This window comes from Gorilla gorilla, chromosome 1 (assembly GCF_029281585.2).
Source record: "Gorilla gorilla gorilla isolate KB3781 chromosome 1, NHGRI_mGorGor1-v2.1_pri, whole genome shotgun sequence".
In the NCBI taxonomy this organism is placed as follows: Eukaryota; Metazoa; Chordata; class Mammalia; order Primates; family Hominidae; genus Gorilla; species Gorilla gorilla.
The window spans coordinates 33789461-33816259 of record NC_073224.2 but is presented as its reverse complement, the minus strand read 5'-3'; the positions used below and the strand labels follow the sequence as shown (position 1 = coordinate 33816259).

Here is a 26799-nt window from a genome sequence, read left to right as displayed (position 1 = left end):
TGAAGGTAACCACCCCCATGATTCAATTACCTACCACCAGGTCCCTCCCACAACACATGGGGATTATCTGAAGTACAATTCAAGATGAGATTTGGGTGGGGACATGGCCAAACCATATCATTTTACCTGTCTCCTCCCAAATCTCATGTCCTCCATTTCAAAATACAATCATGTCCTTCCAACAGTCCCCCAGAGTCTTAACTTATTTTAGCATTAACTCAAATGTTCAAGTCCAAAGTATCATCTCAGACAAGGCAAGTCCCTTCCACCTATGAGCCTGTAGAATCAAAAGCAAGTTAGTTATTTCCTATATACAATGTGAGTACAGGCATGGGGTAAATACACCTTTTCCAAATGGGAGAAATTGACCAAAACAAAGGGGCTACAGGCCCCCTGTAAGTCCAAAATTCAATGGGGGCAGTCATTAAACCTTAAAGTTCCAAAATGATCTCTTTTGACTCCATGTCTCACGTCCATGTCACACTGATGCAAGAGGTGAGCTCCCAGAGCCTTGAGCAGCTCCCCCACTGTGGCTTTGCAGGGTACAGCCTTCCTCCAGGCCTCCTTCATGGCTGATGTTGAGTGTCTGTGGCTTTTCCAGGTGCGTGGTGCAAGCTGTCGGTGGATGTACTATTCTGGGTTCAGGAGAACAATGGCCCTCTTCTCACAGCTCCACAGTGCCCTAGTGGGGACTCTGTGTGGGGGCTTGCACCCCACATTTCCCTTCCACACTGCCCTAGCAGAGGTTCTCCATTAGGGTTCTGCCCCTGCAGCAAACTTCTTCTTGGACATCCAGGCATCTCCATACATCCTCAGAAATCTAGGCAGAGGTTCCTCAACCTCAGTTCTTGATTTCTATGCACCCACAGGCCCAACATCACATGTAAGCCACCAAGGCTTGGGGCTTGGACCCTCTGAAGCAATGGCCTAAGCTATATGTTGACCCCTTTTAGCCATGGCTGGGACACAGAGCATCAAGTCCCAAGACTGCACAAAGCAGCAAGGCCCTGGGCCCACAAAACCATTATTTCCTCCTAGGCCTCCGGACCTGTGATGGGAGAGGCTGCCATGAAGATCTCTGACATGCACTGGTGACATTTTCCCCATTGTCTTGGTGATTAACATTTGGATCCTCATTACTTATGCAAATTTCTGCAGCCTGCTTGAATTTCTCCTCAGGAATGGGTTTTTCTTTTCTATTGTATTGTCGGGCTGCAAATTTTTCAAACTTTTATGCTCTGCTTCCCTTTTAAACACAAGTTCCCATTCCAAACTATCTTTCTCAAGTTTAAAATTCCACCAACCTCTAGGGCAGGGGCAAAATGCTGCCAGTCTTTTTGCTAAAGTATAACAAGAGTGACCTTTTCTCCAGTTCCCAAGAAGTTTGTCATCTCCTTCTGAGAACACCTCAGCTTGGACTTCATTGTCCTTATCACTGTCACCATTTTGGTAAAAGCCATTCAACAAGTCTTTAGGGAGTTCCAAACTTTCCCACCTCTTCCTGTCTTCTGAGCCCCCCAAGTCTCTAGAAAGTTCCAAACTTCCGACATTTTCCTGTCTTCTTCTGAGCCCTCTAAACTGTTCTAACCTCTGCCTGTTAACCAGTTCCAAAGTTGCTTCCACATTTTCAGGTATCCTTATGGCAGCACCCCACTTCCAGTACCAATTTACTGTATTAGTTTGTTCTCATGCTGCCATCAGGACATACCTGAGACTGGATAATTTATAAAGGAAAGAAGTTTAACTGACTCAGTTGAGCATGGCTGGGGAGGCCTCAGGAAATTACAGTCATGGCAGAAGGGGAAGCAAACATGTCCTTCTTCACATGGTGGCAGGAAGGAGAATGAGTGAGAGCAAAGTGGGGGAAAGCCCTTTACAAAACCATCAGATCTCGTGAGAACTCACTATGATGAGAACCTCCCCCATGATTCAATTACCTCCCACTGGGTCTCTCCCATGGCACATGGGGATTATGGGAACTACGATTCAAGATGAGATTTGGGTGGGGACACAAGCCATATCACTACTCTTCTTTCAAAAAAAGTCTTAGGGTTATTCTTATACATTTTTCTTCCCATTGAACTTTAGAATTATCCAAAAAAAAAAAGAAAAACCAAATTTATACTGGGATTTTAATGAGAATTGTTTTAAGTTTATATATTAATTTGGGAAGGATTGACATTTTCCCAAACTCTAGGTCTATTTCCCCAACCCCTACCCTTACCCCTAGCTTTATTGAAGTATAATTGACAAATAAAAATGGTACATATTTAAGGTGTGCAACATGATGATTTGATATACATTATGAAATGATTGTTACAATCACCTTACATAGTTAATTTTTTTTTCTTTTGATTGGGAGAACACTTAAGATCTACTCCCTTAGCTAATTTCAAGTACACAATACAGTATTATCAGCCATATTTACCATGCTGTACATTAGGTCCTCATAACTTCATCTTGTAACTGAAAACTTTTACCCTTTGACTGACATCTTATTTCTACTCTCTGCTTCTAGTAGTTTGACTTTTTTAGATTCCACTTATAAGTGAGATCATACAGTATTTGTCTAGATAGTTTTATTCATTTTTTTTGCATCTTTTAGCAAAGTTTTTTGCTTCTCATATAAATCTTACACTTCAGTATATATCTGAGTGTCTAGTTACTTTATTAAATTTATGGTTGTGACCTGGATCTCATAACATTTTTATTTAAAATTTATTATTTTATTGGTTTTTGTTTACATTTAGTTCTCTTTATCAAGTCTAATTTTTCAAAGTTTCTAATTAATTTCTATTTTCATCTTTATTCATTTTTTTCATTTGTCTAAGATCTGTAGAAAAGTAATACTAAAAAAATTTCCAAGTGGTTCTTTTTAAAGTTTTTTCATTTAGTTATCTTTTTATTGCTGATTGCTGTTTTGCTGTATTGTTATTGGAGAGTATAGTCTGTATGTTTTTTGCTTCTTAAAATTTCAACAGTTTGGGGGTACAGGTGATTTTTTTGTTACACGGATGTGTTCTTTAGTGGTGAATTCTGAGATTTTTAGTGCACCCATCACCTGAGCAGTGTACACTGTACCCAATATGTAGTCTTTTATCCTTCACCTCCCTCTCAACCTCCCCTCGTCGAGTCCTCAGAGTTCATTATATCACTCTGTATGTCTTTTTGTCCTTAGCTTCCACTTACAAGGGAGGACATATGGTTTTTGCTTTTCCATTCCTGAGTTACTTCACTTAGAATAATGGCCTCCAGCTCCATCCAAGGTGCTGCAAAAGACATTATTTCATTCCTTAATATAGCTGAGTGATATTCTGTGGTGTATATATACCACATTTTCTTTATACACTTGTTGGTTGATGGGCACTTAGGTTGGTTCCATATCTTTGTAGTTGTGAATTGTGCTGCTATAAACGTGTGTGCATGTGTCTTTTTCATATAATGACTTCTTTTCCTTTGGGAGATACCCAGTAGTGGGACTGCTGGATCACCTGGTAGATCTACTTTTAGTTCTTTGAGGACTCTTCATACAGTTTTCCATAGAGGTTGTACTAATTTACATTCCCACCAGCAGTGTAAGAGTGTCCCTTTTTCAACACATCCATGCCAACATCTATCGTTTTTTGACTTTTTAATTATGGTCATTCTTGCAGTAGTGAGGTGGTATTTCTTTGTGGTTTTAATTTGCATTTCCCTCATTATTAGTGATGTTGAGCAATTTTTATGTATTTGTTGGCTGTTTGTATATCTTCTTTAGAGAAATATCTATTCATGTTCTTTGCCCACTTTTTAATGAGTTTTTTTTTTTCTTGCTGATTTGTTTGAGTTCCTTGTAGATTCTGGATGCTAGTCCTTTGTCAGATGCATGGTTTTTGAATATTTTCTCCCACTCTGTGGGTTTTCTGTTTACTCTGATGATTACTTCTTTTGCTGTACAGAAGTTTTTTAATTTAAATAGGTCCCATTTATTTATTTTTGTTTTTCCTGCACTTGCTTTTGGGGTCTTAGGAATACTTTGCCTAAGCCAATATCCAGAAGAGTTTTTCCAATGTTATCTTCCAGGATTTTTATGGTTTCAGGTTTTAGATTTACGTCTTTCATCTATCTTGAGTTGATTTCTTATGAGAGATGGGGATCCATTGTCATTCTGCTTTGCCAAAGATCAGTTGGCAGTAAATATTTGGCTTTACTTCTGGGTTCTCTATTCTGTTCCAGTGGTCTAAATGCCTATTTTTACATCAGTACCATGCTGTTTGGGTAACTATAGCCCTGTAGTATAATTTGAAGTTCTGTAATGCAATACCTCCAGATTTGTTCTTTTTGCTTAGTCTTGCTTTGGCTATGCGGGCTCTTTTTTTGTTCCGTATGAATTTTAGGATTTTTTTTCTAGTTCTGTGAAAAAATGATGATGGTATTTTGATGGAAATTGCATTGAATGTGTAGATTGCTTTGGGCAGTATGATCATTTTCACAATATCGATTCTTCCCGTCCATGAGCATGGGATGTGTTTCCATTTGTTTGTGTCATCTGTGATTTCTTTCAGCAGCGTTTTGTAGTTTTCCTCGTAGAGATCTTCTGCCTTCTTGGTTAAGTATATTCCAAGGTGTTTTTTTTTTTGTAGCTGTTGTAAAAGTGATTGAGTTGCTGATTTGGTTCTCAGCTTGGTCATTGTTGGTGTATAGCAGTGCTACTGATTTGTGTACATTGATTTGGTAACTGTAGACTTTACTGAATTCACTTATCAGATCCAGGGGCCTTTTGGATGCATCTTTAGGATTTTTTGTACGATCATATCATCAGTGAACAGCAACACTTTTACTTCCTCTTTTCCAATTTGGATGGCCTTTATTTCTTTCTCTTGTCTGATTAGTCTGGTGAGGACTTCCAGTACTGTGTTGAATAGAAGTGGTAAAAGTTGCCTTGTTCTAGTTCTCAGGGGAAATGCTTTCAAGTTTTCCCATTCAATATGATGTTGGCTGTGGGTTTGTCATATATGGCTTTTATTACTTTAAGGTCGTCCCTTCTGTGCCTGTGTTTTCTGCTTTTGGGATGTTGTATCAAAGTTTGCTTTCTGGGTAGTAACCTAATTAATATTTGTAAATAGACTTTGGGCATAAGAAAAAACTATTTTCTGTAGGGGACAAAGGTATTTTCTGTATAGCTCTATAGCTTTGATCTCCATAGCAGCACCTCGTTGTATTGCTGTTTAACGTGATATGCTAATAGAGACTGTGAGTGGGCTTAAAACGACCAGTGACAGCATCATACCAGATTCAAAAGACTATCTCAAATAACTGAGATGGCACTGAAGATGATGTACTCTGGAAAACAGTTGACTGAAAAAGTAGATGGAAGATGGCATCTGAGCTAGCCTGCGTGGGTCCGAATCCCAGTTCTGCCACTTGTCAGTTGTGTGACCTTGAGCGAGTTATGTAATCTCCATTTGCCTCAGAAATTTCATCTTTGAAATGGAAGTAACAGTAGTACATACCTCAGAGGGAAAGCTGTTGTGCTTAGAGCAATGCTTTGCGTGTAGTAAATACATGTGTTTATTATTATGGTTTTTTTTTTTGTTTTTTTTTTTTTTGAGACGGAGTCTCGCTCTGTCGCCCAGGCTGGAGTGCAGTGGCATGATCTCGGCTTACTGCAAGCTCTGCCTCCCAGGTTCACACCATTCTCCTGCCTCAGCCTCCCAAGCAGCTGGGACTACAGGCGCCTGCCACCACACCCAGCTAATTTTTTGTATTTTTAGTAGAGATGGGATTTCACCATGTTAGCCAGGATGGTCTCGATCTCCTGACCTTGTGATCCGCCCCCCTCGGCCTCCCAAAGTGCTGGGATTACAGGCGTGAGCCACCGCGCCCAGCCTGTTATATCTTTTTTTAAAAAAAATAAAGGCTGATGTCGAAGGTGCATGTGGAAGGGTTTTGTTTCCTGAAAAATGAAAATGAATAAAAGCAAGAGTTCTAAGTCAGTGTATTTTCTGTCATTGGGATTTTGAACATTTTTATCTCTAAGTTAATGTTATATGATGTGTGACAATTAAATGTCACATGTAGGCATTTGATTATGTCATCTAAGTGCCTGCATTTACAATGTATAGTATTCAGATTGCCCAAAAAACTTTGTATTTTTGGATCTTCTGTTTGGAAAAATAGATGATTACCTTATATTTGAAGTCACTTTTTCCTCTACTCATTTAAAAAATAATGGTTCGTAAAGTTGTTTAGCAAGGTTGGAAACAGTTTGTAAAGTCAAAAAATCAGTATACAGTTTCATGTTACAAGGAAGTGCTTATAACTGCAAAAAAGTTAAAAACAATGCCTGATACTAGAAGGTTGATTAAGTTATGCTACATTGACACAGTGGTATAATACGGAGCTGTGAAAGAATAATGGCTTGTATCTGTATTAATTGCACGGAATACCTTCATTTCAGCGTATGTGGCTAACTTTTTTCCCTAGTTTCCAGTTTTTTTTTTGGTAATATCAGCCTTGTGTTGCATTTGTCTGTTGATGTCTCTATATTGTGCACTAAATTATACACCACTTTAGGCCAGGGAATGAGTAATATATTTCTTATATCCCCAGCATTGGTACACAGATGATTTGTAGTAGGAACTTAATAATGAACAAATGTCTATTGTGTGTTGGATTGTGTCTGAGTTGGATGTTTGTCCTTGTTTTAGGAATGCTAACTATGAAATAAAATGATGATAAATATGCTATCTACATTTTTTTCTTTACTATGGAACCAAAATATTCCATGTTATCATGTGATATTGTTAAAATTATTATCAGACTTTCTCTGTGTGTACTTTGAAGAAAAACAGTAATAGCAAAATTAGGCTGGTTTAGGAAGGATTTAATTTAAATATAAGGAGATTTCTCAGGGACAGTACTCAAATAGTAGAGTAGGTTAAGGAAGGAAAATATAGAATTGGTTTCTCTAGAACATGCAGAAATTACCTTTAGTTAGCAATTTTTGCATACCTTTACCTACATTTCATAATGTTGCAACCTTCTTCACCTTTGTAGACATGCTTAACTTTTTCTGTTGCTTTGGATATAAAAAATAAATAATATATAAATATGAAGTTGTTAAAAAAACAAAATTATAATAGACATGTACATTTTTAATGTATGTAATATAACCCTTTGGTAAGTGACTAAGTGACTAATATGAAATTTATTTTCAAATTAGTATTTCTTGCTAATATGAAATTTCATGCTAATATGAAATTTATTTTCCTATTTTCCATTTCCGTAGAAATGGAAAAAATTAATAATTCTGATGTATAGGAATATAAGAGGCAGCTTCTCTATTCTTTAGACTTTTCTTTTTTCTTTTAGCTTTGTACTGCTGGGTGATGCTTTTCTTGCCTTGGCCAAGTAGAGCCAAGTAAAATTTGCTGAATCCCCTAAATTATTTACAAGTCATAGGTTGTAGAGGTTCTTACTTTTTATAGAAGCAAGTACATTATCTCTGTTTTTTTCTCATCTCAGAAGAACGGAAATGAATTTACTTCTGTACTAAGATCTTTTATTAGACCACAGAAACGAAATTAAATTTTCCTTTTCCTAACATTTAATGTTTTCAGTTTCTCATTTAGTATTTGAACTTGACATACTCACATTGGAAAAAGCAAATACTGTCAAATCAATTGCCCACTTCTAGAATTCAATTTCCTTTCTAGCTTCAGGTTCTTGTTAAATGAAAAAAACATACACTCAGTTTATGAGGACAGACTGTTCAGAAGCTAATTAGGATAATGTATTTTGGGAATTAAATAGAGCTGTGGAAAGCAGAAGTTGAATTTCCTATTTAAGCTTCTGTTGTTAGAATAATTCATTGATTGGAAATACCCCTAAACAAGACATCTATAATTTTTTTGATGATTGATTAAAATATGTTTTCTGTATGGTTTGAAGGTTTCATTTATCAAATGAGAGACATAACAGCTTTTTCATACTAGTATAATCTAATCTCTTCAAGGAAAAAATTCTCTTCAGAAGGGAATTGTGGTTACATTTTACATTTTGAAGTCATTGGTTTTATTTATTCAGTCAAAACATTTAACTTGGTGAGGGTAAGAACAGGAATTTATGGTTATGTTACCGATTATTCTAGATATTAATTGTTCAAATAGTCCTGTTTAGTGATAGGTATAAAAAAAACGTTAAAGATTGAAAAGCAGGTTACTAATCAATGAGGATGCAGTTGCTTTTTTGTTACTATTATTTGTAACTTTATCTCGCTCCTCTTTATTTCTCTTCATATCACGTAAGTTGGTTGGAGATCAGCTTATTAATCTTATTTAGAGAGAGGGTGTGATTCAAGATGTGGTATAAACCAGAGTGAAAGAAAATTTCAGCAACTGAGGTGGACAAACAAAATATTTTAAGACGACAAATTTCTTGAAAGACCCAAATGAAATCTTTAATGCAATCTTTGATTTTCTGTGAATTTTAAGGAAAAAAATGGATAAGAATGTAAACAGAATAAATTTTAAAGGAAGTTCACCCCTTAAGGGATTGAAGAAAAAAAAGATTAAAGATTTAAAACAAAGTAGAAATATCTTATATTCCCAGAAATGCTATTTTATCAGATTGTACAACAAATGAGCCGAGAAAGCTCAGTTACAAACATGAATCTGAAATATTTTCCTTATTGCTGGAATGCTGTCCTAATGTAATACAGTTGTAACATGGCCACTTTAGGAACAACATCTCCTAAACGTCTCCTATGGATGTGAATCGTAGCATGAAAGTAACAAGACCTGAGAAGCATTCTCATCATCTATTTTTAGATTTCTCCAGTAAGCAATATTTGCTATTCTTGAACTGTTTTTAGTGTAACCTGTTGTAGTCACTGTTGGCAGAAAGAATATTTGCATAATAGACTACAGACACAAGAATGATGTGGTGTTCTTTTTTTTTTTTTTTAATCTTCAAAATGGCATGGTGTTTATTTGGGAACTCAATGGCTTTTATAATTATTTCTTCTAGCCCTACCATGAAATCAGGTTGTTGAAAGTCCCATGTAATTGAGCAAATTGGTTTTCCATTATTGATGTAGGATGTTTTGTTAGTAATGTTACAAATTTTGTTCTGAAATGTTGAAAAATACATTGTGTGTGCACGTGTGTGTGTGAAATATAAAAATCCTTTAATGCATATCAAGCCATCTACTCTGAACTAGGTTTTTAGAAGATCTTCAGGTTTAATCAAATTCTGCCTCTTAGACTTGAATTCAAACAAAATACTATACTATTCCTATTATTTCATAATCAAAGCTAAAGCTAAGAAATGGTGCTTTTTAATTATTTTTTCTCACTAATTAAAATGGGATGGAATAGAAAAAAATTATTAATACTGTAATGTTACATACAAAAGTTATTTGAAGGCCGGGTGCAGTGGCTCATGTCTGTAATCCCAGCACTTTGGGAGGCAGAGATGGGCAGTTCGCTTGAGCTTACAAGTTCAAGACCAACCTGGTCAACATGGTGAAACCCCGACTCTGCAAAAAATACAAAAATTTGCCGGACGTAGTGGCATATGCCTGTAGTCCCAGCTACCTGGGAGGCTGAGGTAAGAGAACTGCTTGCGCCTGGGAGATAGAGCCTGCAGTGGGCCGGGATCACATCATTGCAGTCCTCCCTGGGCAATAGAGCTAGACCTTGTCCCTCCCCCGAGCCCCACAAAAAAAAAAGTTGTTTGAAAAAGATGGTTTGGATCCTGAATATAAAGTCTGTATATGTAAAGTTTATAAAACATAATCTTTTGTATTTGTTGTATTTCTTTTGAAATGCAAAAGGTTTAGAAACAACCACTGATTTGTTCATTATATTATAAAATATTAATTTAAATACAGCTGCTTTTATGGGGGTATATGCGGAAGGATTTGAGTAAGAATGTCATTTTCAATTACTATTCATTTAGCAAATATTTATTAAGTACTTATGATACTTTTATGTATGTGTATGTGTGTGCACATACACAGGACACACGTTCTCTGCCCTCTGAGAGCCTAATAGTTGTGTAGACAGGGTGTACTTTTATGTTAGATAAGTACATGTTAACTAACAATGCAGCAAATGACCCAAAACAGTATATAATTAAGTTCTGAATAAGAAACACAGTCAAATGCTGTAGTTTCACAAGAGGGAAAGATCATTGGTGGATGCAAGAAAACTTCATAGAGGATTAACCTTAGTTTGGAGAAGTTGGATTTGGAGAGGTGGAGTCACATGGGAAGCATTTAGTTGATGGGTGTAGGATAGGCAAAGGCAGAGAGTAAGAGAGAATGTTGTATTTGGAGAGTGGTAATTATAACAGCTATTAAGGGTGTCTATGTGCCAGGCACTGTAAAAGTGCTTTGCATATTTTAACTATAACAACTCTATGAGATAGGTGCAGTTTTTAACTCCATTTGTGCTGAAGAGGAAGCCGAGGCAGTAAGAAATTAAATAAATTGCCCAAGATCATATAACTCTTTAGAAGGTAAAACTGGGCAACCAATCCAGTGCAACCTGGCAACTCAATTAAACCTGAGATTTAGTTGATGTTCTAGACTTGAGCTGTCTTATACTGTAGCCACTAGCCACATGTAGTTTTGAGCACTTGGAATGTGACTAGGAAAAACTGAGATGTGCTCTACATGTAAAACACACATCACCAGCCTGGGCAAAATGGCAAGGCTTCATCTCTACAAAAAAAAAGAAAAAAAATTAGCCAGGCTTGGTGATGCACACCTGTAGTCCCAGCTACTTGGGAGGCCAAGGTGGGAGGATCACTTGAGCCTAGGAGATCGAGGCTGCAGTGAGCTGTAATTGCACCACTGCACTCCAGTCTGGGTGACAGAGAGACCCCTTTTCAAAACTAAACTAAACTAAAAAAGCACTCATCAGATTTTGAAGAGTGTATATGAAAAATGAATGTAAAATATCTCACCAATAATTTTGCATTGATTATGCATTGAAACAATATTCTGGTTGTATTCTGATCAACTATATTATTAAGGTTAATTTCACCTGTTTTTTTTTTTTACTTTTTAATATGGCTATTAGTTAATTTAAAATTACATAGGTAGCTCACGATATATTTCTATTAGACAGTGTTCTTCAAGATTGCATACCAGTGAATGAACAGTCCAACTGGAGTGAAAGAATAGAAGAGTGATGACAGGCAAAGGAAAACAATATTTAGGATTAAATTAGACCAGCACTTAGGTTTATCCTTTAGGTGATCCATGCATGCACCATCTGCCTCAAACTTTTAGGGTGGGAAAAGCTGTTAAACAGAGATTCCTGTATCCATTGCAGACCTCCTGAAACAGAATCTCTGAGAGTAGGGCCATCTCTAAAACTTCAGTCATCCCTAACTCATTATTTTAATTTCTTCATTGTAAAGGTTTTAAGGCCTACCCATCAAGGGGGATCTGCAGGAGAAACTATAACGCTGGTTTTATGAAGACAATGTGAATGCTGTTTTCTTAATTTTCTGACCAATTTTGTTGGATTGGTCTACAGTAAAACGAAAGACATAGGCAGTTGATAACAGTGTCATTTAAAGAATTGCTTTTTGGAGATTGGGTGGTTGCTACTTATTTAATAAATAGGGAAAGTAACAATTTAAATTGCCGTATAATTTGTAGTCTAGCCTTTCACGGAAATGAGAGCCACATAGCTCTGGCTATGGGATTTGGTGATTGGTGGAATGTTTGGAATCTTTACACTGGATCTAGACTGTCCTAAAGAAGTTGGCTGTCCTGGTGTCCTTAATTCCATGATACCTTTTGTTAAACTGATTTGCCTTTTTAAGTTATACCAGAGCTTAGGGCTTTCAAATTACCCTGTCTTATAAAAGATATTGATCTATTTATTCTTCTAAGAAACAGTCATGGTGAGCCATTTTTAGCTTTTTTTTGGAAGTAATTGATAATAAATTAGGCAAATCAGTCTTATTTCTTCATGATGACGTAGAGTTTGTGAACCTCAAGGCCTTATAGTAATATTCCATATTAACCTAAAACAGTGCATAGTTCTCAAAGTTATGTTGAACATTGCTTTGGCTACCTACATTCTTGACCAATGATCAATTGAAAAATACTAATGATATTGATTAAAGAATACCATCGTTCTTAGAAAGGTTACCAGAAGGAAGTACCGTGCCTGAACAGAATTCTTTACGTGAATGGCAATTTTATTAGACATTCATCAGCTATTTTCTCAATATAAACCTTTTTTTTTTTCTAAAGAATGTGCTTGACCTGCTTGCCTAACCCGAAGGCGTAAGAAATAACTTTGGTAAAGTGCTGGGATTCTAACACTTTTTAATAGCTGAAAACTACTGTCCACTACCTCCTTGCAAATATTCTCAAATGATTTTCAAAAGGACATAGGAGGCCACAAAAATTAAATCACTGTCACTGAGTAGAAATAGCCACAAGGGGCCGAGCGCAGTGGCTCATGCCTATAATCCCAGCACTTTGGGAGGCCGAGGTGGGCGGATCACGAGTTCAGGAGTTTGAGACCATCCTGGCCAACATGGTGAAACCCCCGTCTCTACTACAAATACAAAAATTAGCTGGGTGTGGTGGCACATGTCTGTAATCCCAGCTATTCGGGAAGCTGAGGCAGGAGACTCGCTTGAACCAGGGAGTTGGAGGTTGCAGTGAACCGAGATGGCACCACTGCACTCCAGCCTGGTGACAGAGCAAGACTCCATGTCAAAATAAATAAATAAAATAAAAAATAAAAAGAAATAGCCACAAGGGTATTGCCCCACTGGCAAAACGTTTCCCATTTTTAAGGTGACTATAATTTGGAATGCATTCTCTCATAGTATTATAAATAGGCTTAGTCTTCTAGAGCAACCTACAAAAAATATCTTAAACTTACCTGAATAATAGTGCTGTTTCACCTTCCTTTATCTTGACTTGGTTGGGAAAAATGTATTCCTATGATAATAGAAGATGCCCAATTAAATTCTCTTTCCTTTTTGTTGAAAGAAGCTTTCCAGTCAGGGGCATTGAGAATGGGTAAACCTTCATAAACCTAAATATCTTGTATAAAGTATTTCTCAAGGTCTTTCTTTTCTTGGAGGTTCTGAATTGTGGCATAGAGAGATACTGGATCTCTGCAGGGGTAGGAAATCCAAATTACTGCTGTCTTCTATTTGCTTATATGAGTCATTTGTGAATTGAGTCAGGTACTTTTTATACCAACATGGAGGAGAAATAACACACTTTTTATAGTTTATTTTATACACATTCAACAGAGGTTATGTACACAAACTAAGCTCTTTGAAGGCTTATTTGCTTTTATATTTCCAGCACTTAGCACAGTTCCCAGAACATAAAAGATGTTGTGTTTGTTGAATGCATGAATGATTACAGCCTTCCTGAAGAGTCTAAATTCTGCATGGTCTTTTCGAGATTGTGGTAATTTGATATATACATTATTTTTATGGCAATTTAAAAACTGAATCATGAACTTTATAGTAATAAGCTCTTTTAGATTCTTTGCTTTCTAATGTAAGAGATAATACATATTCTGAAACTTTAAATGGGATAGCCTTGTTGCCTGCCTTAAACCCACAATAAGACAATTGTTTTTGGTGCAATGGAAAAATTAGCAAAATAAAGAGATTGCTTAATTGAATTAAATTGCCAAAAAACAAACTAATTTTCCAAGTTAAAAATATGTGTAAATTGCAATATCAAGGGAATGTTTCTATTTTTAAATAAGAACCTTCTTACTTTTGGCCTTAACTGTAAACTCCACTTTTCCCTAATCTTACCCTTCATGAGGCATAGTAGGAGTACATATAGTCTAATACTTAGGAGCATGGGTTTTGGAACTCAGACCTGAACTGAAGCTGTACTCTGCCACTTACTCCTGTGTGATTTTGGTTGAACTACTTAAACTCTCCAAGAAATCTGTTTTCTCATTGTAAAATAGGGACAATAAAGGATCCTGTGATGTTTAAATGAACTAATAATGTCTATAAAGCATTTAGGCATACAGAAATGTTTAATACATGTTAGTTGTCATATACATTGCATCTTTCTGCCTCTTTCATTCATGTTGACTTTTTCCCCTAGCCTTTCTAGCTACTTTTTAAGGACTGAGTTTAAGTTGACTATTCATTGTATTTTTTTTCCCATCTCTTACTTTCTCATCCAAGTTCCCATTAGTAGTCCATTACTGCACTCACCATATATTATGGTTCCATGTTTGTCTGCCTTCTACAATAGATCATGAATTCTTCAAGGGCAAGGAGTATGTTTGTATTTTTCTCAGCTCCTACTACGGGATTTGCCACATGGTGTTTAATAGAGTATTTGTTAAATTGCTAATTGACTTGTATATGGAACTCTTCTATAAATTGTGCAATGTTAATCAAATGATAGTGCTATTTTAGGACTTAATATATACCTATCAGGAAGTAATTATTTGGCATTTAAGTACAGAAGATTAGACTGTTACTACAAAGCTAATCGAACAATGACTCCAAGTACTAGACTATAACAAATTCTTTAATCATCTGTATGTAATTGATTTCAGCAACCTTTAAAACCTCGTATATAAGTGAATCTATTTGCTTCCTTCCTACTGTAAGCCATCAGGATCGGTCCCATCTTTTAAATTGATGTCCCCCCAGAATTTTAAGGCTGATTGCTTAAATATAATATTTTATTTAGCTAAACCTTGACCAGCATTGAGAACTTGGTATGTGTCAGGCACTGAGGACTTTAGTATGCTGTCTGGTATAAGTCCTTACAACAACCCTACCAGATAGAGGTAGTCATGTTTTCCATGCCTTTATGATTAAAAACTAAAGTTTAGATGGGTAATTTGCACTAGGTCACAGAGATAGTAAGTGCTAGATCAGGATTTGAACAAGCATTCAATACTTTATACGTATTACCTCAAGGCCAGGTGTGGTGATCCACGCCTGTAATCCCAACACTTTGGGAGGCCAAGGTGGGTGGATCACTTGAGATAAGGAGTTCAAGACCAGCCTGGCCAATATGGTGAAACCCTGTCTCTAATAAAAATACAAAAATCAGCCGGGCGTGGTGGCAGGTGCCTGTAGTCCCAGCTACTCCAGAGACTGAGGCAGGAGAATGGCTTGAACGCGGGAGGCAGAGGTTGCAGTGAGCCAAGATTGCGCTATTGCACTCCAGCCTGGACAGCAGAGTGAGACTCCATCTAACAAAAAAAAAAAAAAAAAAAAAAACAAACACACACACTTTATATGTATTGCCTCAAATTAAATTTTTAAAGATGATAAAGTTCAAATAAAACTTAGGCAGCGTGATTCTGGGGCCTAAAGTTTTATTTGTACTTTATTAATGCATATAAAGTATCTCATGCTTGTCTCAGAGTAGTTGTTCAAAAATGATAGCTTTTTCTCTTCTGATAAATTAAAAGATGATTATGTAAAAACCAGTCACCTGGACCTTGTAAGGGAACATACTGTCCAAACCTATCTGGGCTTTTACATTCCTTGTTGCATTGTTGTTGACTGTCTTATTTTCCTCTGAGAGGACGTTCCAACGTATAAGAAATCACAGAGTATCAGAAAAGGGTGCAGAATAGTAGGTTTGTCTTGTTTCAAAATTCAGTTTTATTTTCCATTGATGATTAGTCTTATCAAAAAGCAAGTTACTTTTTTAAGACATCTGTGAAATTTTAGGTGTTTTTTTATCACTGTGTATATTTGTCCAGTATCTTGAGTAATAAACATTTGTCATTTTTAGATTTTTAAAATGTCACCTTTGCAGCTTGATTTGAATGTGAATTAACTTGATGTCCAATATCTTAAGATCCAGATAACTGACACACAATTTTACTAATAACTTGCACACAATTTTGCTAATATATAAATTTAGAAATTCAGTAGGTCAAATATTTTCTGATTGTTATTACATACAGCAAAATCCTGGTATAACACAGTTTACCCTTATTTTCTTTCTTAATATCAGCATTATACAGGGGTCGGTTCTATGATGTTTAGAAAAAATGCTTTAAAGATATTTAAAGCCCTATATTTCATGCAAGCATTGTTCATCTTTTTAAAAACAGGTAAATCAACAGACTGGGAAGATGATGGTTGGGGAGCATGGGAAGAAAATGAACCACAAGAACCTGTAAGTCTTTACAAGTATATGCATGTTTTTTGATAGTGGCATTTTCCTTTTGTAATGATGGTGACATATTTCAGTATCAAGCTGACATTTTAAATTCGATGTCAAGAACATTTTTGTGCTTACTTAGTAGTACTTAACTAGATACCTCTTCTTAAGGAACTTAATGACATTGTAGCTAAAGCGGGTGTCTTCGTTCACTTGGTGTTGCTGTAACAGAATACCTGAGCCTGGGTAGTTCATAATGAACAGAAATTGATTGGCTCACAGTTCTGGATGTTGGGAAGTCCAGGATCAGGGGCCAGCATCTGGCAAGAGCCTTCTTGCTGCATCATAATACGGTGAAGGTGATAGGACCAGAGGCTGGTGGAGAGGGTGGGAGGGAAGAAAACATGGGCCAAAACTCCTCTTTTTATAACAAATTCACTCCCACAATAAGGAACCTACTCCCTCATTAATGTCCTTAATCTATTCACTCTGTTCTCATGACCTAATTACCTCTCATTTGGCCCCATTTCCCAACACTGTTGCATTGGGGATTAAACTTTCAACACATGTTTTTTGGGTGCACATTCAAACCATAGCAGTGGGATAAATGGAGAATAATTGTTTTAGGATTCTTTATCTTTCATAAATTATTCTTTTATATTCTTTCACTATTCACTCAAATATTTGCTCTACCTACCATATTCTACGCATTTTTCTAGATGCTGGGAGTATAGCAAGGAACAAGGCAGACAAAGTTCCTATATATGTTAGTATATTTTCACATATGAGTAATAAAAAAATCTAACTTTAATTGGCTTAGTTACGAAGAAAATTTATTCGCTTACATAGAAGGAAGTCCAAAGATAGAATGGAATCCTGGGTTGGTTGATCAGGCAATTCAAATATGTCAAGTTCTTTCATTCTGTCTACTTTGTATATGCAGTGTTGGCTTCATCCTAATGCCTGTTTCATTCACAGATGTAGTGTGGACAACATGTTTCTTCATTAACGGGTAGAGGGAGAAAAAGACTTGGGCTTTTCATGACTCTTTCAGGAATTAGGGAGCTACTTTCTTAGACGTCTCTAGCAAACTTTTCCTTATATCTTCTTGGCCAGGATTGGGCCACATGCTCATTTCTGAACTAATCACTGGCAAGGGATATGAGATATTCATTGTTGAATCATATTATTCCTTGGAGTTAGAGGATAAGAGGGTCAGCTTCTCCTGAGGCCCATGGCCACACGGAAGGAGCTGATACCTGAACAAAATCAGGATTTTTTTTTTAAGAAAGAAGAATGAATATTAGATAGGTCTTCTTACAGTCCTATTTCTAGGAGCTTACACTCTATGAGAGGGAGACATAAAAAAGAAAGATGGATGAAAAATAATTCAAATGGTAATGTGATAGCAAGTGACTGCTGTAGATTGGGTGGTTAAGGAAATCTTTTCAGAGGCTGTGACAGTTAAACTGAGATCTAAAAGGCAACAGGGAGTCAACAACGTGAGAATCTGACAGAGAGGATTCTAGGCCAGGGCAGCAGCTCATGCAAAGTCTCAAGGCGGGAATGGGCTTGAGAGTTTGAAGGGACATAAAGAAGGCCAGTGTGATGTAGCAGGACTGAGACTGTTACAAGATGGGGCAGAGAAGAAAGCAGGCCAGATGTCAAGCTTTGTGAATCTGGTGTTTATTCTAAATGCCATGGAAAACCAACCTTACCTGATTTCTGACTTTGACAGCTCACCTTGGCTGCTCTATGGAATAGGTTGAAGTAGGGAGCAAAAGTAGAAGCAGGAAGACCAATTACAAGAATGTTGCGGTAGCTTAGTTGAGAGATGATTGTGGCTTTGATTAAGGTGGTATTAGTGAAAATGAGAAATGGATGAATTCTGGATAATTTTCAGAGGTAATGATAAGACTTTCCAGTGAGCTGGTTATGAAGGATGAGAGGAAAGTGATAAATCAATAATAAATTCTTTGATCTGGGGTGTGGTGTGAAATAGATAAAACACGATTGTTGAAAGGTTGATATTCTCAAAAGGTGAGTAATAGATGCCATTCTCTTTACTTTTGTTAATATTTTAAAATATCCATAATAAGAAGTTTTTAAAAAACCCTGCCAGATATTTGGCTTGAATAAGTAACTGGAGGGATGTTGTGTCATACCCAGTTGGGGAGGATGAGGAAAAGAACAGCTTTGGTGGAGAAATCAGAGAGCATCATGTGCTAAGAAGTAGAGCTATGCTCATGTAATAGCGATTTATGGAAAAACTCCATGAGGAGATTAAGAACAGGAAACCATTTCAGAAGACCTCTAGGAGAATTAGGATGTGTTGAATAGGATAAAATGCAGCTCAGGGAATTTGATTACTGCAGCACCTCCGCGAACAACACCTGGTCCTCTTCTAATGCTATGTCAAAATGGAGCCTCAGCTACTCTGCTTTTCCTAAGACTGACTGGTTGCTGCTTACTCAGGATTTAAACTATTGCATGGCTTTTGCTACGTCTCTTGTTTGTGGTTGTCTTAGATTATTTCTCCTTCTTTGTTTCACATTCAGAGCTCATATGAAGATTTTACTGAGTCTGTGGATTACAACCTAATATAGGATATTTGGGGAGGGGGACATACTGTTTACACCAGGCCACTTCATGGGACATCAGCAGCTGTATTATTGCTGCCTCCTGGTCAGGCATTCATCAGCAGTTTAATTCGCTATGGCAAGAATGAGGAGGGGAGGGAAGGAAAGGAGGGGGTTTGTGTAAACAAGCTTGGAGATTCTTCATGATTCTAGGAAAGTAACCTTTCAGAAAGGGATGTGCTTGGAGAATTTCCCAGAAAGAGATAGTGTAAATGGCAGTTACCTTACATGTGCTATTTTGTACACTTTCAGTATTTGCTTTCTGAAATCATGTAGCTAAGTTACCACTGTGAATAACGTAAGAGACTTACAAGTAAGTTTGAGGTTTTCTGGAATAAACCTCACAGGCATTGCATACTAAAGTGGACACATGCATTTATAATTTCAGAAGAGGTTCCAGTGTGACAGTTATTATTACATATATAAAATAGTGCTGCTGCTGAGCTATAGTGTAATATTTCAGACCCAGATGGCCACATCTTAATGAGCCCACTGATACATACTTGGCTTTTTCTGTAATGGATTTTTGTTAATATTTGTGAATGACATAGTTAGGCATTTGTGTGTGAGGCAAGTTGTCCTTAAAGATATCTACTAATTCTTCCCTGATAGTATTAATTGGGTTAGTTTAGTCATAATGTGCCACAGACTTGCTTTTTGGCTCATCTAAAATGTGCCTTCCTAAGGGTGTGCCGCTTTATGGCATTATAACCTAATGAGTAGAAAAGAAGGAAAATGTGCTACGCAATGGGGTCAGAGAAGCAAGTAGGCCTGATATAAGGCTTTATAAATTTGGAATTTATTCTAAATATGATCAGAAACCACATTATCTGATTTCTGGTTTTTCAAGCTCACCTTGGCTGCTCTGTGGAATAGATGTAGTTAGTTTTCCTTGTATTTTTTTCTTAATTAGCTATATTATCCTTTTATTTTCTTCTTAATTAGCTGTATTTCTCATACTCATGAGGGTCATGTGCCTCTTTATTTTGCAGTATTTCATTTTGATGTGCCACTGTTGCAGCTGATTCTGAGTGATGTGGACAATGATAGCATAGTTAGAATGCATAAGTGTTAACACATTTCCTTTATATCTGACCTGTAAAGCATGTCTTCTTTTTTCAGCAAGGATATACTAAATCTAGGGATAACCTAAATCAAGGGATCTCCAGGGATAAATGTAAGGATCTTTTAACCGATGTAGTTAAAAGCTGAAAGATGCTTCTACTCATTCTAAAAACACATAAAAATACTGACATGTAGAACATTTCTTCATTTGGATAAAATCGGAATATTTACAAATGGCCCTAATGGATGAGAGTAGCTTGGTGTTCTTTGTCTTGATAGATTTGCTCATACTGTGACTTGACAAACAGAGCAAGTGAAAATTGTTGATAGGCCTCATTCACAACAATTTTGGGTGTACCAATTATTTCTAGCTGTTCTTATTATCCATCTTTGAACCCCTGTACCTTGTCATGGGTCATGTGTACATGGTGAGGGAGAATGCATTTGGGTGACAGTAAAGGTAGGCAGATACAATGAAGTTCAGAGGTTATCTAGTTGTTCAAGTTATCCTGGTTGTTCAAGAGAGCCTCTTTGAATTTCGATCCTTTCCTTAAAAGACATCTTTGCTAAAGGAGACTGGTGGGTGGGAACAAAAATGGCACTATGGCCAGGGTAAGGACTGTGACGTCTCCCTTGAACAGCGGCATCAACCAGAACTTTCCATATATAGCACTATTATGAAGTTTTGCTGAGCAAAATGTTTTATACCAGGACTATTAGAAATCTACTCAGCTGAAGTAAGAGACTCTTACTTCTACTACCATCTATGATTATGAACAACTACAGAACTATAACCAGCTCCAGAGGCAAGAATTAGAATAAATTTTGGCAGATGTGTGAAATGTAAAAGTATATGCTCTAGTTGCCTAGTTAGAATGTAAAGGAGTGGAAAGAGAACCTTTTACTCTCTCTTATTAGGAACAGATACCAAGCTCAAAACCTACCTCCTCTGAGAGTCTGAGTCTTATCCACATTAAAGAAGGAACCAGGATTGGAAGAAGTGGAATGTCTTGAAGTCAACTTACAGTGTGTCAAGGCATTATAATTATAAAAACAATTATAGAGGCCAGGCGCGGTGGCTCACGCCTGTAATCCCAGCACTTTGGAAGGCTGAGGCGGGCAGATCACTTGAGGTCAGGACTACGAGACCAGCCTGGCCAACATGGCAAAACCCTGTCTCTAACTAAAAATACAAAAATTAGCCAGGTGTGTTGGCACATGCCTGTAATCCCAGCTACTTTGGAGACTAAGGGAGGAGAACTGCTTGAACCCGGGAGGCGGATGTTGCAGTGAGCCGAGATTACACCACTGCACTCCAGCCTGAGCAACAGAGTAAGACTCTGTCTCCAAACAAACAAACAAACAAAAAACAATTATAGGATTCTTCACCAGTTGCCATTGGTTTGAGGTTATTATAACCAGAAGAGGGTAAACTTTTCTTCTGCGTTAGTCGGGCATTACAGAGATGGTGTGTTTTGCTCTTCAGGAGTGCTGCAGTAGTGTGCAGATAAGCCACAGGAGGGGAAGCAAAGAGGAAAGGAGCAGCAGCCACTGCCACAGAATGCTGACATGGAGGCCAACTGGCTGCTACTGAGTTCGGCAAAACACTAAAAACTCCACAGTGCTTTTTATCTCCACGAGTGTGTTAGCTCTTTGAGAGTAGTTTCTTATTTTTATGGCAGAAAATGACTTTTATGTTCAGAGTGACAGTACTGGGATCTGGACAAGGCTTTTTTAGGAAAGGAGAAAGCCTCTTTTTTTCTGACTCTAGGTTGATTCTGATTCTGATTTATAGGTGTTAGCTATAATAATGGCTTAGTGAAGAAAGCATATTTTAATATACACCATCGGCCGTAGCCAACTATGTCCAAGGAAGTGTACATCTATGACACTGGTAGGCTTAGGAGCTTTAATAGTTTCTGTGACAGAAGACAAACATCTTTCTGCTATAGCTATTTCATGTCTGTATTCATCTGCTCAGGCTGCCATAACAGCGTACCACATGCTAGGGGACTTAAACAACAAAAACTTATTTTTTCGCAGTTCTGGAGACTAGAAATCTAAGATCAAGGTGTCATCGGGGCTAATTTCTGGTGAGGCCTTTCTTCCTGGCTTGCAGACAACTGCTTTCTTGCTGTGTCCTCATTTGGCCTTTCTTCTATGTACACATGCTGGGAGGGAAAGAGTGAGTTCTGGTGTCTCTTCCTCTTATGAGGACACCAGTCCTATCCAACTCTTACGAGCTCATTTGCATTTAACCTAAATTACCTCCTTAAAGGCCCTATGTCCAACCAAGTACAGTCACTTTAGGGTTAAGGCATCAACATATGAATTGGGATGGGGGCAAGGGGACACAAGTCAGTACATTGGCAAGTGTACTGAATTGGGCAAGTGACAAAAGTAAGGTTAAGGAATTTCAACTTGCCTATAAGTAAATACAATAAGAGACTGAAAAGGCAAGCAGAACAAGCTTTTAAAATGGATTGGGATAGAAGAAAGATGGATTGGGATAGAAGAAAAGGTAAAACAAAGATCTTCCTCTATACTAACTTGATTTTAAGTGACAAGATAGTGGCTGGCTTGGGGACATTGGAAAAGAAGGTAGATGCCATCTGCTTACTGATGATCCTATAACAAATAGTAAATAGCTTTGCTGGTTTTTTTTTTTTAAGAGTATTATAAAGGCTTTTAGTTGGTATTACAATTTTTTTGCTATGAGAAAGAAGTAATTAGAGGAGAATATTTTGTTCAGCCTTATGCTGTAAAGGGAATTGAGGCAGTTTGGGAAGAAGCTTGAAAGGCTTAATTTAATTTCATGGCAAGACTGATTTAATGGACTTTCCTTCATTGGTGTATTAAGGCCAACGGTAGGAAGTATAGACTTGGGGATTTGCTGAATAGTAAACAGCTAGTGGTTAATAGGTGGTAAATGGGTAGTGGTTACTGGATCAGGAATCACAGGAAGGTTCTGGGTCAAGGTCTTCAGTTAAGGTAGGCAGCATGGAAAATTTCCATTCAAAAGAGTCTTTGAAATGTGCTCCATCTGTTTTACAGAAACTGTTATAACAGTTTAGAGAGGCAATTATGATTTAGCAGATTAACAGGGAATAAAAGCATGCTGGTCAGATGGAGGCCCCAGAGAATTGTTTGTTTACAGGCTGAGAAGTGGAATATAGCACGACCTGATTGGAGATTCCTAGAACATTAATAATCTGGGATGATACTGGAAAATGTTTTGCCTTATTTCGTTATTTTCAGTAGACTCTCATGCCACCTGCCACACAGGAGACATGAGCATCAGACTGGCCAGAGGCGGAAGGAGAACACTTACACCGTAAGGATATGCCCTAGGTTATCCTCTGAGGCTGGGCAAGGGTCTCCTTCTCATTAGGCTGTTTCTTATTAGGACTTTGGACTTTGGATTGTTAGAAACACTCATTTTGCCGAAGATCTTCCTCTCTACATTAATACAAGCTTGGTCTAGCCTAGTGATTCTCAACCATGGGTGATTTTTGCCTCCTCAGTGGATGTTTAGCAATGATTTGGCATCATCTAGAGACATTTTTGGCTTTCACAGCTTGCGGGAGGTGCATCTAGTGAGTAGAGGCCAATAATTCTGCTAAGCATCTTTCAATGCACAGAACAAAGGATTTTTTGGCCCCAGATGTCAATAGCGCTGATATTGAGAGACCTTGGTTTATTTAGCCCATGGCTCTTAATGTAACCCTCCCAGTCTGTCTTTTTTGCGTTTTCCCCATTTTGTTCTCCAAAACTTCTTGACCTTCAGAGCATTTGATCTATAAGATCATTAATTTAATTTTAGTAGAGTTTGATGAAGTGATTTGCTGTTGTGAAAAGTGCAGCTAAGTAATTGCCAGGAAACAAAAGTTAATTTAAGTTCTTCTTGGATCTTTGGCCAGAGCAACAAGTTGTCTAGGCTTGATCTCTGTGGCATTATTTATGCCTAAATGCTTAAGCTCCATGTAGTCAGCTGCACCTTTTCCTTTCTCTTGTTTATAACTGTTAATTTTAGTTCAAATCTGCGCTCCTTAGGCATTCCTACAGAGTAGCTTCTGTTAAGTGAGTTTTGGTTTGGTGATTGAGGCCTCTGGTCTTCTACCAGGGATCTGGCTGGGTGCAGTGGGGAAAGGGAGCCTGGGACCTGACTACTGGTTAAACACACTTGCAACCAAGCCTCCTGCTTTTAGCCCCATCCATACCTTTACTTCTAGGGGGACCTGGTGCCAATTCCTAAGGCTGCTGGTGATTTTGCAATGCAACTACGGCAGCTTCTCAGCTTTCTTCTCCATCAGTTTAGGAGTTAGCTTTCTAGGAACTGTAAACTCAGTGACCACCTGTTCCTTTGTTTTCTAGCTCTCACATTTTGTGCCTTTTCTCCTTGATTTTGTTCATTTGTTTTTTTGGAGGAAAGTTTTTTTGTCCTTACTGGTTTTGCCTTTAAAAAAAATTCTTTTACTATTGTTCTTAGTGGTGCTGGGGAGACTGAGAGTAAAATTCATGTGTTTAATTTACCCTGTTTACCTAGAGACCAAATAGAGTTCAATTTTACCCATTATTCTACTCCTTGCTTTTTCTATTTAATGTAATTTGGAGGTTTTTCCATATATGTAAATTATTTCATTCTTTTCAAGGAATACTATTTTATTTTATAGCTGTACTGTGATTTATTTAATCACGCTTCTGCTGAAGGGCATCTAGTTTTCCTTTGCTCTTTTTCTTTTCTTTTTTCCTATAATGAGCAATGCTGCAATAAGTACCTTTATGTCTGCCATTCATCTTTGGTTTCATGTTGCCACATAGTGTCATAATTGAGAGTCCACCTGCCTGAATTTCTGTCCCAACTCTGCCAGTTACTAATTATGAAACCCTGGGCAAGTTATTTGACTTTTCTAAGTTCAGTTACCTCATTTCTAAAGTGGTATTGATAACAATACCAAACTCATAGTATTGCCATGAGGATTAAATGATATATGCTTAGAATAGTACCTGGAGCATAGCAAGTGCTCAATAAATGTTAGCTAGCCTTATTCCATCAGAATAAATTCAAAAGATATATACATTTTCCTTTTTTTTTTTTTTTTTGTTGAGATAGGGTCTTGCTTTGTCACCCAGGTTGGAGTGCAGTGGCACGATCATGGCTCACTTCAGCCTCAACGTCCCAGGCCTCTAATTTTTCAGTTTTTTTTTTTTTACAGATGGGGTCTTACCATGTTGCCCAGGCTGAATTTTACATTTTGACAGAAATTGTTGCATGGTGCTTCTAAAGGGCTACCCAATTTGTATTCCAAATAGCAGTGTATGAGAGTACCTTTCTTTACTTGTTGTTTACAGAAATAAAAACAGCTCTGAGCCAGTTGCTTATTATCATTGGCTGTGTGCTATTGTTTTTTTTTTTAAGTGAAATATTTCTCTCCACCCATGTTTTTAACAAATACTGTATTGGGAAACAAGACTGTGAGAGATGAATGCGCTTTTCTCTTGCTGTTCTCAGGTATTTGAAATTGTTGACTCCTAGTACGTTATCATACTTTAGTCGTTGCTAAACCAGATCAACGTAAAATGCCATTTCAGTGTTTTAATCTATATTTTAAATTCATGGGTAAAGTTTGTCATTCTTTCATATGTTTTTCACTTATAATTCTTTTGGGGAATGCATACCATTATCTTATTTTTTTTCTAAACTCCAATAGCAATTTAAGGCTCATTGCACTTACTTTAGCTATTAAATCTATTCTGATTTATATTGAGTGAGAGTTTTTTCTTATTTACTAGTATTGTTTATCCAACTAGATGATAGTTTCTGAGCAGGAATTTTTTTGTCACTTTCTTTTACTCCATGACACCTAGATTTAGTATGTAGTATTAAACAGTTGTGGTCAGACAAAGTGACATGTGCCTGCCTATAGTCCCACCTACTCAGGGGCTGAGGTGGGAGGATTGCTTGAGCCCAGGAGGTAGAGGCTGCAGTGAGCTGTGATTGCACCATTGCACTGCACTCCAGCCTGGGCGACAGAGCGAGACCCTGACTCAAAAAAACAAAAACAAAACAAAGCAAATAAACAGTTGTTCAGGCAATAGAGAAGTATACTTTGTAGTTTTGGAGTTCCATTGTAATTGTTTATGAAATGAATTTTGTATGAGTAATAAAATATATTTGACACGTTTATTATAGAAAATTCAAGTATTACAGAAAAATACAAATAATAAAATAACCCATCCCTAACATCTAAAAATGATCATCATTATTAACTTTCAGGGGTTCTGCATGGCTCTACACAAATAAAGGGGTTTTGGGGGGTTTTTCTTTGGCACTATATGAATAGAACGTTGAGTGGGCAGATGAATGGGCACAAAGAACATTTTATGAAAATGAGATCATATTATATATACAATTGAATAAATGGCAGAATTAATCCTACTTGAACTGACAGTTGAAGTAAATAAGAGTTACTGAGTTAGAGTTAAGTTCCTCTAATGCTAGAAAGAAAGGTAATTTTTAAAATTGAAATTGAAGTTATAGTTTTTTTTGTGATTAATTTATTTGTGAGAATTTTCCTTTGGGCCCCTTCAAATCAAATTTAGAAAGAGTTCATGCCTTTCCTTATGTTGAAAAGATCTCAGGATCTTTCATTTGAGAATTTTAGTCTCTGATCTGAAATGTGGCCTAGACTAGTACTTTTCATGCGATGTGTGAGAGAGCTCTAGGGTTCTACAGAGGTGCTGTGTAGCTTCCTCATTCGTGCTTTTATCTATTTCATATATTGAAATTTTGTAAAAAATTTTGTTTGGGAATACAAAGTTCTGCTATCTAAAAAAAGAAAGTTTGAAAAATATTGAGCATTTTATAGTTAGTAGCAGAAAAGAAAAAAAAATCCTTAGTAACTAGTAATATAGTGATGTTTACTTTCTTTTTGTGTTTCAAAATTGCTG

At 37.1% G+C, this 26799-nt stretch overlaps 1 protein-coding gene across 3 annotated transcripts in view; it reads left to right on the top strand.

The window, feature by feature from the left end:
* The window catches only part of RAB3GAP2 (RAB3 GTPase activating non-catalytic protein subunit 2), a 121646-nt gene that overhangs the window by 20005 nt on the left and 74842 nt on the right, over positions 1-26799 (top strand). For 2 of the 3 annotated variants that reach the window (XM_063708243.1, XM_063708247.1), the window contains exon 2: positions 16095-16159. In XM_063708243.1, the coding sequence (XP_063564313.1) occupies positions 16095-16159 (65 nt within the window). Of the gene's footprint in view, positions 1-1075; positions 1115-16094; positions 16160-26799 lie in introns of those variants that run through there. The other variant, XM_063708250.1, reaches the window with a different exon arrangement.